The 13062-nt window shown below is 42.8% G+C and overlaps 1 protein-coding gene across 6 annotated transcripts in view; it reads right to left on the reverse strand.

Annotated features, from left to right (window-relative positions):
* sspo (SCO-spondin) overlaps positions 1 to 13062 on the reverse strand; it is a 104628-nt gene that overhangs the window by 34745 nt on the left and 56821 nt on the right. For all 6 annotated transcript variants that reach the window (XM_028568803.1, XM_028568804.1, XM_028568802.1 and 3 more), the window contains exons 61-84: positions 12787 to 12978; positions 12522 to 12644; positions 11584 to 11713; positions 11166 to 11291; positions 10201 to 10292; positions 9777 to 9980; positions 7867 to 8037; positions 7427 to 7682; positions 7222 to 7268; positions 6902 to 7072; positions 6614 to 6748; positions 6083 to 6219; positions 5882 to 5976; positions 5690 to 5739; positions 5233 to 5403; positions 4489 to 4659; positions 4269 to 4348; positions 3986 to 4155; positions 3821 to 3867; positions 3383 to 3583; positions 2227 to 2397; positions 1497 to 1697; positions 1280 to 1391; positions 342 to 562 (exon numbers count right to left, since the gene is read on the reverse strand). In XM_028568803.1, coding sequence (XP_028424604.1) covers positions 342 to 562; positions 1280 to 1391; positions 1497 to 1697; positions 2227 to 2397; positions 3383 to 3583; positions 3821 to 3867; positions 3986 to 4155; positions 4269 to 4348; positions 4489 to 4659; positions 5233 to 5403; positions 5690 to 5739; positions 5882 to 5976; positions 6083 to 6219; positions 6614 to 6748; positions 6902 to 7072; positions 7222 to 7268; positions 7427 to 7682; positions 7867 to 8037; positions 9777 to 9980; positions 10201 to 10292; positions 11166 to 11291; positions 11584 to 11713; positions 12522 to 12644; positions 12787 to 12978 — 3474 coding nt within the window. The remainder of the gene's footprint in view (positions 1 to 341; positions 563 to 1279; positions 1392 to 1496; positions 1698 to 2226; positions 2398 to 3382; positions 3584 to 3820; positions 3868 to 3985; positions 4156 to 4268; positions 4349 to 4488; positions 4660 to 5232; positions 5404 to 5689; positions 5740 to 5881; positions 5977 to 6082; positions 6220 to 6613; positions 6749 to 6901; positions 7073 to 7221; positions 7269 to 7426; positions 7683 to 7866; positions 8038 to 9776; positions 9981 to 10200; positions 10293 to 11165; positions 11292 to 11583; positions 11714 to 12521; positions 12645 to 12786; positions 12979 to 13062) is intronic.

Below are 13062 nucleotides of genomic sequence, written 5' to 3' on the forward strand. Positions count from 1 at the left end.
TGGCTAACACAGCTACGATGATAGTGTTTCGCTCTCTGTACTGACAAGTCTGCTCTGTGATAAAGGTTTCAGGTTTCTTTAACATTTTAGGCATATACAATCTACAGTTTCATTATTCATGTATCACTGTATTGTTGGATATCTCATTTTGCAATACAGTAAATCATATGACATGAACATACAGTAGGCAAGGACTTGTTCAAATTTCCAAGAGAACGAAAGCATGTTTCAAAGGGTAATGTAAGAAATTAACTCCTCTTTTAGATTTCAGTAAAGCTGAGAGAAGTTGTGTTTGCATCTAAGAGCTCAAGTTCTAAGTTAGCTTGGCCAGACAGGGCTACCTGTGCACAGGTGTATGTTGCAATCTTTCTGCTGTTCAGCAACTCCAAGGCAGCCTCTCCCACTGCTCTGAGGGGACGGGTTATCACACTGGCGTCTCCTAAGCTTGACTCCTCCTCCACAAGAGAGTGAGCACTCGGTCCAGGCCCCCCATTGGCTCCAGCCACCATCAACATAACAACCAGGGACAGATTGACACCGCAGGACCCCAGCCTTGCATGAACTGAGATGACGAAGTGAGAAGGATGACAAAACACAAAAAGGAAAATAAAGACATTGGCATTTTTGTTTTTGTACATTAAAGTGACTGTATGTAATTTTTACACGTTTCTGAAACTGTGTAATGTTCCATCTGATGATCATAAATGACCTGTATCAGCAAATGAGACTAACTAACTCAGAGAACACTAGTTTTATATATTTATCATAATGTCTCTGCCCTGGTCTAATTTTTCCAGCGAAGTCACAAAATGATTTACGGCAGGTAGACGGAGCTACAGTAACACATTCTGAAGGGTCACAGATTTCGGTGTAACACCGGAAAAGCCTGTGTTAGTGTATCCAGCCAGGTGGCAGGAGATTTCTTTGCGTAGGCTAAGTTACCGTATGCTACACTTGAAACGCAATGATGCATCTATAACTTATTCTCTTATTGTAAATGAATGATTTTCTGTCTGAGCAAAATATTCATTGTGATTATATGACCTCCCGGTAACACTAACTCAGTAATATACAGTGGGTAATACAGCTCCATAAAGAAAAGAGCTTTTCAACAGCAGGCATGGTAAAAACACTACCGCTTTTGTCCAAAGCAGCCACTAGAATCAACACAAAGTTAAAGTTACATATAGCCACTTTAAATTTAATAACATTCTATATTATACACATCGGTTTTAGGACAAGAATCTAAATGTTGTAGAGATTTTCAGCTGTGCTGTACCAGTTTTTGCAGTCACTGATGATGATGTCTCCTGGATTTGCAAACTGCCAATCAGATGCACCGGGCCATGCCCATGATGCATTACTGGAATCTAGCCCGCTGAATGTGCTCACTATATCAGAGACAAAGACACATTGATTAGATTATCTCTGCTAAGTTTAACACAGTTTACCAATACAATGTAAACCCTTTTTACATTACAGAGTGTGGCTCTAACCATCAGCAGAGCTGTTATGGTATTTGCAGCGACACTCCTTCCTGGCCACACACACTCCATCCTGCAGAACCTTGTCACCCGGACAACCACAGGTCTGTCTGCACCCAGGGGAGTCCAAGCACTCCGTGTCACCATGGAGATCTGAACAGGAGCGAGGACAGGGCTTCCCACAAGGCCATTCTTCTTGGCCTCCACCACAGTCTGCAGAATGCAGGAGAAGGTAGAGTTTGAAGAGAATTAACACAAGAGTGGAGTGATGGGTTTTATGGTTAAGTATGCTTTCACACAGTTTGTGACAATATAAAAGCAAAGATGACACTAGCCAGACTAGATGTAAAAGATTGTGTTTGTCAGTCTGATAAAATGATTAGCTAGTGTTCTTGTGTGTGCAGTCCTGTTGGCAGCAGTGCAGGAGTCTGTCACCTTGCTGCTTATCAGTAACCCCTGTTCTCATTCTGTGCTAGTTATACATGCACAGGACCATGGGATGGGAGAACAGGGAGAGTTCATTCATCGTTCCTTTCAGGCAGCCATTTCATATTAGCAGGCCTTTTGACATGGATGCTGCGTTGTTTCTTGTAAGGACTCTCTTAATTTCTTTCCCCATCTTCATCAGAGCTTAAATTTCTCTCTTCATTCCTCATTTTCATCCAGTAACCTTCCTTTGAAGTGGCGCATGCATTTTTCAACATAAAAACACAATTAATATACAATCCATTACTATGCTGACCTGAGCAAACAGTGATGTTGTCATGGCAACCACGGCTCTGCCTGCTTTCTCCGAGACAGGGCAGCCCCCCGAACCTAGCGGGAGGGCTGTTACACTCTCTGGTGCGAGTGGACGACCCGGCGCACCCATCACACTCTGACCACGCTGACCAGGGACTCCACGAACCATGGACTAGAGGGAGAAGGAGGAGAAGAACCAAAGAGAGCAATGAAGAAAGAGACACAAACACATTATGTGAGATAGCGGTTATTTAAATTTGACTGCCTGTAGGAAAGGACATCAAAAGATGATAAAAAGAAAGACATATAAATACAAAGAATAGAAGCAAGAAAGGATAAAAGGGAGGAGATATGAAGAATGAATCAAGACAAAAATAAGAGTGAAAGATATTAAAATGCCACTTTATCAAGTTATCATGCAAATAAAACTTATATCTAAAAGGAGTGACACGGGCTGCTTTTCTTTTTGCTTCACATTGTGTAACTCGGCTAAGTTTGGTCGCTTACGTTGAAATATTTTAACTCATGCAGATACGAGAATAGCGTGAATTTCGTTTATTGCGTCGCGCCATTTGCTTTGCCATCTTTTCGCGTCTTTGCGTTCACTTTGTATGTACAGTAATCGTGCTGCACAATTGTTAGAGATTTGGAACCTGTTTCTGTTCTCCAGTCACATTAAAAGTGCTGTAGGTAGGATTGTGAAGATCCAGGACTTAGCCAAAAACTTTGAACAGTCCCCGACAACTTCTCAGTCCCTCTCCCGTCTCCGCTAAAGCCCAAAACGGTCTCCTAAGCCCCTCCCCCCACAAGGGAGAATTAATGCGTGTGCATGAGCAGTGATTGACACGCAGTTAGACACCTCCCCCTCCCCCGGCCCTGATTGGTGCATCTGAACAGGGAGCGGTGGATTTTTGCAAATCCACTCCAGGCTGTAGGTGGTGCCAGAGGAGCTGGATTATTTTTAAATGACCTGCTTCATGTAGTTCTACTGGAACATAGGGTCAGTTTCAGCAAAGATGACAGAAAGTTAGTTTTATAAGATTTACCTACTGCACCTTTACATACTAGTTTCCTGTGGCTAAATAATTCTATTCAAATTAGTTTTCATCCATTAGCTAAGCTTAGGTTTTGTCATTAGGAACCAATGAAAGTGGTACCAGGACAGAAGGTGATGACAGGGCAGGGCTGTCTCTGGATTTGAACTCCGACCCCATTGTGTATTTCCTGTTCTCCAGAGCAGGCCGCTCCTTCAGCTTTGGGCTCAGGACAGCCACAGCTCCTGTAGCGGGACACCGACTCCAATCCACAGGTCCTGGAGCACGGAGTCCACTCTGACCACTCACACCAGCCACCTGACACTGGAAACGTACAGAAAGAAATCTACATTGATGAACATCCCCAGACAAAATTTTTAATCATGAAGTCAGAAATAAAAACTGAAAATGTTGTTATTGCTGTTTGTTGCCTTTATTGTTGTTTGTGAGTTTAAACTTAAGTCAAAGAAAGAAAGACTGCACACAAGCCAGTTAAAAGTCAAGTTTTTGATCACGCACAAGTTCCACTTTGTTATAACATATACAGCTGGTCCAACTTACCTGGACAGGGGTATCTGGTGCAGTTGAGCCTCCCACCCTCACAGGTGCTGAAACAAAAAGGAAATACCAGCATCATTCTTATCCTGTTCCTTCATTGTGGATGTTTCTCTGTTAAATCTAAATGTGGTGTACAGTATGTTCTCTTTGTCTGTGTTTTATTCTGACCAGTTGTTACATCCATCAGGGGCTACAGTGGTCTCCCCTGGTTGCAGCCTTTGTCCAGTGCTGAGGTCCATGCAGGGACAGTCTTCTTTCTCTACACACACTGTCCCGTTAGCAGACAGGACCTTTCCCTCTGTACAGTAGCACCCTGGCTCACATTGCCACTCACAGTACTGGAGGACAAGAAGACAATTTAGAATTCTATATTTTAATCCACTAAGCATGACTTAAAGTTAAACCAGTGGTAATGGGTGGAAACATGAGTTATGATCAGTGTGATACTCACAGCCAGGTCATCACAGGAGCGAGGGCAGGAGGGACCACAGCTACTGAACACTGTGCCTGGGACCTGCGAGCATGGCAGCACTAAAAACACACACATGATGACAAATTGTCAAAACACTGACATAGAATTGGCTGTATTGTGAACAAAAACTCAAACTGCAGATGCAGACCAAACACATACTCACAGCCTCATCTACATTCTACACACTCTGTAAACGTACCTGGACAATGGTCAGTGTTACAGACTATGACCTCAGTTCCCAGCCCCTCACAGTAGTTCCCCTCACCCTCTGGACGGGGACTGTCACACTCTCTCCTCCGGCTGCGAACCCCCCCACCGCATGACTTGGTACACTCCGTCCAGTTACTCCACTGACTCCAGCCCCCGTCACCTGGAAAGAGCCAACACATCATGATGAAATAGTGAAAAAATTTTAAAAAAACTCTACGGTAAATAAAGATCAATCCATTTCGTATAAATCACAGAGGAAGTGACAGTAGTTTACAAAACATGGTAACATCAGTCATATCACTGGATGTACAGTATGGCTCTGTCAGACTTACCCGTTTACACAAGACTGGCAAAAGTTTACATGGCAGCGAGAACAAAAACTTTATTTTGTTTTCATTTATAATTTTGTATTATATATCAGTCTCAATATTTATAGAACAGTTTTAAAGAAGAACATTTTTGAAACTTAAACAATACCTTTGGTTTACAGGATGTTCAATTTAAATTTTCCGGGCCAACGACTCATGATAAAACAAATTAAGTTATTATATTATTAAGATCTTGTGGTCTGACTGCACTAAAATTCTAAGTTGCCTGGATGCAATCCAGTCAAAATTCACATACAGGCTATGTAAAAGATGAGTGGAAAATGTAATACCAATGCCTTTAATAGAATATTAAATTAATATGAATGGAATGCTAGTCAATGCAAATTAACACAATACAAACTCACGGTCACATGAAGCAGAGAGACAGATTTGGTCTTCTCTGCGAGGGCCCAGACATGGTATGCCACTGCCAGAGCGCTGGGGGCTGGAACAGAACCGATACCGAGACTGGAGACCTGCTCCACACGACACCGAACACTGACCCCAGGGAGTCCACAATGACCACTGGCCATCAACTGGAGAGAGTGTGTGTTTGTACGTGAAGGAACAGAACAAGAAGGATACAGCGTGAAACAATGAGGTGAAAGGAAACTTTACTACTTTTACAGTACATGCTGTTTTGCATCACAACAGCTTCATTTTCAATCGTAAGAGTTATTCACATTGTCTGGGACTATAATTCATCAAGCTAGAAAAGCTAAGTCATAGATACATTAATGTGGACAGGATATTAATGACTAATGACTGATTATTGGCATGCAAACTACTGTTAAAAGATAAATTCAATGAATTTTGGCCTACCATTGCAGCTGACTTGAGAGCAGTTCACCAGCCTCCCTGCTTCACATGTACTGAAAATATAAACACACACAAGTTAAATCATCATCATCAATCATCTTTTCTTTATATTCTGATGAAGGGAAGCAGATTCTGGTGGAGTTAAACTCATTATGGCTCATAGAGCAATTCAAAAATAACGTCAGTTTTCCATACCAGTTGTTGCAGTTTGTCGGCACAATATCTCCTGGTTTGAACTGTTCTCCATCTAAGTCACAGCGACAGTTAGATTCCCGCACACACACACCATCCTGTAAATATGAAGGGCCGTTAACAATATGACTGTGGTTCCTGTTCCTGTATATATATATATATATATATATATATATATATTTGTGTTTAGCCACCCCCACCCACCTGTTGGACAGTCCCGTTTGGACACAGGCAGCCTGGTGTGCAGTTCCTGCTAAGGTCCATTGTGAGGTCTGTACATGACACTGCTCCCGTCACACACTGCTTCCACCGCTGGCCTGGAGGACACACCATGCCATCTCCTGACAGAGCAACAGTTCAAGCAGGGATCAATGAAAACCTTCTCAATGCAATCAAAAACAAACAAATCTGAATGCATAAAAAAGTAAACAAATCTATTTTTTTATCTGATTTTGTTAAAAAACTGGAGATCCAATGCTGCCCACTACGGATATAACAGAAGCTCCATGATGCCCAGACATAACACATTTTTGAATAGCAAAAGCTTGAATCCAAAACAATATGTACAGTATCATCCATTAATCTGGCAAGGAAATCAACCTTTAAATACTGATGTTGACATAAACGATGCATTCCTATTGTTGTTTTCTTGTGCAAACTAGAATTGTATATACAACTTATACAATACTGATATTAAACTTGACAATATTGTTAGATGTGTAGGTCTTGCTGTACCACAGGGCTGTAGGTTACAGGCGCTGAACTGATGATTGGTGCCGTGGATTCGGATGGGCCCGCGGGTTCGGCTCCTGTAACCGCCGCCACACGTCACTGAGCACTCTGACCACGCACTCCATGGCTCCTTTACACCTTTAGACACATAACAACTATGTTAACTTCCTTATATTTTAATCTGTGCACACAGGAGTTAAAAAGAAACAGGCAACTCATCTTTCACATTTGAAAACATGGATTCTGTACAGTATATAATAACATTAGCAACCAAGCAGCCGTTGTCCTCACTATAGCAGGGTTCAATGCTGCAAGTATCGATCCCAACTCTGTCTCCTTTGCAGGGGTGGCCCCCGAAAGCTGGAGGAGGATTGGTTTCTGAACGATACCGCCTTCTCACACCAACATCACATGTTCGACTGCAAGCGCTCCACTGGGTCCAGCTGCTCCAGCCACAGTCCACTGAGAGACACACACAGGATAAAAGGTGGAGAAAGACAGAGAGAATGGGAGACAAATGAGGAGAGAAGAAAAGACTTAAAAGACAGCAAGACACGAGGAGGGAGACAAGTCAATGTACAATCAAAACAATTAATAGATAAACCACTAACCAGGACAGGGAGCTATTCTGCACTTCATTTCTCCATTAGTGCAGGTACTGTTTGAAACACACGATGCAAGAAAGGGTGACATTTGATTTAAGAAATGGCAGTTCATTCCAACACCCAAAATATTAATCTAAACTTTTAGGCAGAGGTGTCATTTTGTCTACTACTTTACAATAAGTATACATTTTGGACACAGGGTAAACAGTACCAGTTATTGCAGGCATCAACAGGCAGGGTGGCACCGGCCGGGTACAGTTCCCCCTGGTGGTAACACGGACACTGTGCCAGGGGAACACAGCTGCCATTGAGTAGGTAAAAGCCCAGGGCGCAGTAGCAGCCGTCGTAACAGGCGGTGGCACACTGCACCTCTGTGGAGGTTATGTCCAGGCACATCCGCGGACATGCACCACCGTGAGCCTCACACTCTGCTGATGTCATGTACACCATGCCCTCTGGACACACACCTGTGACGGTGGAATATTGCACATGCCCACACATGCATTTATTCAATGTGGTGGAAAAAAATAATGGGAAGCAAAAATATAATCCATCCAATACAAAAACACCACAAGCACAATTCTATTATAGAGTAATATTATTCACATAGCTGAGTAATAATAATAATACAAAAAAAAGATGATGCAGTACCTGCGCAGGGGTGGGAGTTGCAGTCTCTTGTCTGCATTTGCGGCCCGGGGCAGCTGCTGCCCCCATGCTGTGGAGTGGGTGAACTGCAGAATCGCTCTCTTGCTTTGACGCCAGAGTTACACTCTGATGAACACGGAGACCAAGATGACCATGCTGACCAGCTGCCATTCACTAGAACGCATACAACAAAAATCTGCTTTTAACAGCAAAAACACACCGGACACTGAAGCACAGTGATGTTAGAAGGCAGGAGGAAGAAATAGAGGAGACGGCAAAACTGGATCACTGCAGCGTGTGGCCACTCTGGCCGGAGTTTTTAGAAAGACTCTGTTTCAGAGGCAAATTCTCCATTTGTGTGTAAACGAAGGGTACAAACGAAGGGAAATGTCTCCGTTTGTAAAAATAACAATGTACGTGTAAACAGGGTCTTAAGCTGCAGTATTCTCTGTCTCTTCCTCTCCCTGCTGTCTCCACAGACACACTGTGGTTTGGCTTGGTTAGGTTCTCCTAGGTTTTCCTTTTGCTGAGTTTACACTTGACAATACTCACTCGTGCACAGCCTACACCACTGCTTCCACACACTTCTACATCTTATTCTGTATATTGTTAACTTGGTATACTTTGGTTCCATTTGGTTTAATAAAGTATTGTTTAAACATTCAACTTATGACCACCTGAGCCAGGTCATGACAAGTGGGGGCTCGTCCAATTAAGTTATATTAGTAGTGTTTTGTGTTTAGTGTTAATTGGTTGGTCCAGCTAATGGTTGATCTTAGCTATGCTTCACAGGGGTTGTTTTTCTTTGTTGGGAGATGCACCATGTGTTTTGTTGGAAGCCTTTGTTTGTGAGGTGATTTGTATGTGGTTAATTCAGAGAACAATTGTTACTATCTGTTGCCCTGTGGGCAGAGAATTCTCCTTCAGGTTGTACGGTGCTTTCCTCCAGGGATGGTGTCCATTTGTTTTTTTCTGTCAGTGTGGTGGGAAAGTGGCTAGAGCGATTGTCTTGGGGGCACATCCGCTGCTGCTACAGGGTTGTATGTCATAAGGATGAGATTAAAAGGAAAGTGTTGTTGTCTTTATTTGAATGTGGTGTGTTAAATAAAGCTGAGGCTGAGTCTGTAACCATGTCATCTGTAGCGACAGTTGTGCAGGCAGTGAGTTTGACTTTTGAACAGCAGAAGGAGCTGTTTGCTTTGGAGTTTGAGCAGGAGAAGTATCTCAGGCATTTTAAGAGATAGGAAAAGTTTGAGTTGGAGAAATGCGGCAGGATACAGAGAGGAGGAAGCTGGACTTTGAGCAGTCTCAGTTGGAGTTAATAAGAGAGGGCAAGCTTGTTCCTGGGGTTTCTGGGGGTCAGGATGATGTCGCCATTGGTTTTGCACAGGGTGATTTGGATGTGGTTGCAAACTTGCGTTTGGTGCCGAGGTTTAATGAACGTGACCCCCGATGCTTTTTTCACTCTCTTCGAACATGTTGCACATGCTAGAAATTGGCCAGATTCAGACCAGGTGCTGATGCTTCAGTGCATCCTCACTGGTCAGGCCCAGAAGGCCTATTCGGCTATATGTGGTGAGCATGGCTTAGATTATAAGACTGTGAAAGCACCTGTCTTGAAGTTCAGAAACTGGGTAAAGGGGGATAAGCAGACCAATGTAGAGTTTGTCCGTGATTTGACTTGCCATTTTCAACATTGGTGTTCTGCAACCAAGGTGAGTTCTTTTGTGGGTCTTTGTGAGTTTATCATATTGGAGCAGTTTAATCTGTGAAAAATTTAAAATAGCTCTGTTTCCATATCCAGTGTGTTTTCGCTGCTAGTCTTCTTACTAACACATCATTTGTAAAAAATGGAAGGAACAGAAAAATTATGGCAGTTGTCGTTTCTGTGTTTGCATCTACACCTGTTATACCTGGACAGTGTACAGTGTTACAAGGCTCTTGCTCCTCGCTGTCTCCATCGCAGGCAGAGTCTGTGAGTGTGTCGTTGAAGGGTAGGACGGTGTGGTTGCAGCTGCGAAATCGTCTTCTGATTCCAACATCATCTACATGGTTGAAACATGTTTTACTGCACTCTGACCAGCTGGTCCATTCACTCCTGACTCCATCTGGTAGAACTGCATAAGAGGAAGACCGAGTCGTCATCATCATACTGTAGGCGTGTGATTGATTTACAAGACTAGGATACTGGCCTGAGAGTGACTTGCATAAAGTATTTGGAGAAAGGCTTATACTAAGTGTTGCTCAAGAAATAAAAGCTTCTGTATAAAAGGTTTAATCATCAAATGTGATTGCATTGATGCTACTATTGTGTCCCTGGGGTGTGAGTTGGTATACCTGGGAGGCAGGACCTGGAGCAGGGGCGGACCTCTGAAGAGTCTCCTGCACAGGGCTGGATTCTGACTGCTCCAGCTGGGTTCACTTGAGACCTGAAGAGACAAAGTCAAAGCATAAAAAGTCCTGATTCAAATGTAATGGGTCCATAACAAGAGCATTAAGACATAAACCTACAGTAACGATACCTGTAGGTAAACTAGGTTGTTGCAGCATTACGATCATATAAAAATACGCAAACCAATTTAAATTTAAACCTTTAAATAAAATGTATAATGCAAGCATGCATCTACAACATAATTTAAAGTGTACTAAATATAGCAAAAAGAGCAAATATTCCATAGCAAAATTCCAAATAATCACACTTCTGTTGTGAAAATGGAGCTGAGCGCAAATTCTTTCAGGACGACTTCCTAAACATAAGCACTTCTCACTCCCCTGAATGAATCAGCTGTAGAGGTGTTCACTTTAGTCTTAACCAATCAGAAGCGGCCATGGAAATCACGAGCCAATCACTGCACGACATCCCTGTTTTAAACCTGTCTTTCTCTGCTGCTCAGCTGTCATTTCAGGATAAGTGCACCGCCCTCCTCCTCCCCTGCTCCTCCGGTCTTTGCCCCTCTCAGCTCCTGGGTCCTCTTCCGGCAGGCCTCTTCCGGCAGGCCTCTTCCGGCAGGCCTCTGCCAGCGGCTTTCGGCGTTGGTCTTCCGGCTCCTCACGCCACCATCAGTGTCTAGGCTCCATCGGGGGGTTCATATTTCGACCCTACCCCTTTAAAAGTTTCTCCGAATTTTTAAATGATGGTGGAGTCTAATCTCCAAAGACTGTACTGTACATTTCACGCACATGTACAATAAATCATCACATATCTGAAACAAAGTCTCCTGATTGAAATTGGTGTTTTGGAAAGTGTAATGAGGAGTGTTCCAAAGAGTGCCTTACAAATCTATTAATTTAAACAGGCTCACCTGTAGCGTTGCTGGAGCCCCGGTCCACAGGTTACATCACATGGTGACCATGACGACCAGGCCGACCAAATACAGGTCGCAACACAAAGGGAGGCGTCACAGGTTACTTGTCCATCTTTGCAAACACTGTTGGCAAAAATATGCATTTTTTACATTCCAATTTGCAGCAGTCCAGTTGTCCAAGACATTTCTAAGAAGAACTTGAGTGTCATTTCAAATATTGCTTTCTATCAACTGATAAATATGACGACTACTCAGACAAAATGGTTTTATGACATGAAAAACAAAGAAAACATAATTTTGCATAGTAATGAGTGATTTATTTGGAAAGTTACATTTTAGTTAGTTAATATTTTAAAAATAACCAGTTATGAAAACCAGGCTCGCTATAAAAGCAAAAAATAAATCTGTTTCTCACCAAGTGGTACACTGGTCCCTGCTGGCGGTCTGTCCTGGCTGCAGTGTTCGACCATCCCAGAGACAGACACATTGGCTGGCATTCACACATCGCCCACCCTGAAGGTACAGACCATCAGGACAGCGACACCCTGGAGGAGACCAACTGTTTGTCTTAATCAGCATTTCAGTGTCCAGGGAATGAGCCTGTGTGAGCTACTATTGTTCTAGAAGCTTCAGTACAGGTTTGTTGCTTTGACATTTTTTATCTTTATTGTCTATATATAATATAATAAAACATGAAAAGATGCCAACCCACTGAATCACATTCGGGCATTGATTAATAGACAACAGACCACAGACCAATTCATTTAGTCCTACTTTTTTACAAATTTCCAATAAATGATTAAATGATTGATATTTCCTCAAATTCATGTAATTTAAACAGCAAGAGACCTGTATAATTTTGGCAACTAACCCAAAACACCCAAATCCATGATTAAAATATGACTTTGTTTATCTCAACAATTATCACAATGACAAATAATTTCTTTTGAGCATATTTGAAGCATACATGTATAAAAGAGGATTATTTTGTCTTGTGTTATGTGCAATAATGGATACTGAACTGTACAAACAGAACAATGTCAAAATCTAAATACTCTAATCTATTCATTCACTGTGACACTGGGTCTCAGAAACTTACCCAAAATGTTCTCAATTTCTCATATCTACATACACAACATCATAAAGAAAAGAATAACGTCACCAGGTTTCAAAATAAACTTTTCCGTCCACCAGTCAAATGGCTAGTTAATGTTTAAATTTTACCAGCCACTCAATAGGTCACCATTGTTTTTTGGCTGGTGAGTGAAGTGGATGGTGCTAATTTTGAACACTGGACGCCACTCTACAGACGTAGGTGCAAAATGAGACCCCATCCCCTCCTGTGTGTCCTACCCGGTATACATGCTGCTGTGCAGTTGCTGGTCAAGCTGAGATGTGAGCAGGTAGGAGGACAGGGCTCCACCCTCCCAGCATGGCAGTCTGCCTCAGTCACCAGCACCATGCTGTTGACACAGCCTGAACAACCAATCAGGGAACAATAGTCAATAAATCAATAGTTCAGACAGTTTACAGACTCAATCATGCAGTAATGCAATAATCAATGTGGCATAGTATTACACCAACCGCAGGATTTACTGTTTGACAGTGTATAAGCCACCTGTCTGTGTGCTGATGTCTTTGGTGCAGGGCTGGCTGTTGCAGCTCTGACTCTGCCGGGTCATGCCCTTACAGTCCAGCCCACCGTTCTTGGGGGGAGGAGCAGAGCAGGTTCTGTTCCTCTGTCTGACACCACCTCCACACTGAGCGTCACACACTGACCACTCTGTCCACTCTGACCAGTGGCCATTAACTACAAGAGGAGACAGGATAGAAACCAACGAATTAGAGACAGGGTACTGATGAATGATGCGTCCTATTTGACTTCAGGTTCAGA

The sequence above is a fragment of the Perca flavescens genome, chromosome 22, assembly GCF_004354835.1.
Source record: "Perca flavescens isolate YP-PL-M2 chromosome 22, PFLA_1.0, whole genome shotgun sequence".
In the NCBI taxonomy this organism is placed as follows: Eukaryota; Metazoa; Chordata; class Actinopteri; order Perciformes; family Percidae; genus Perca; species Perca flavescens.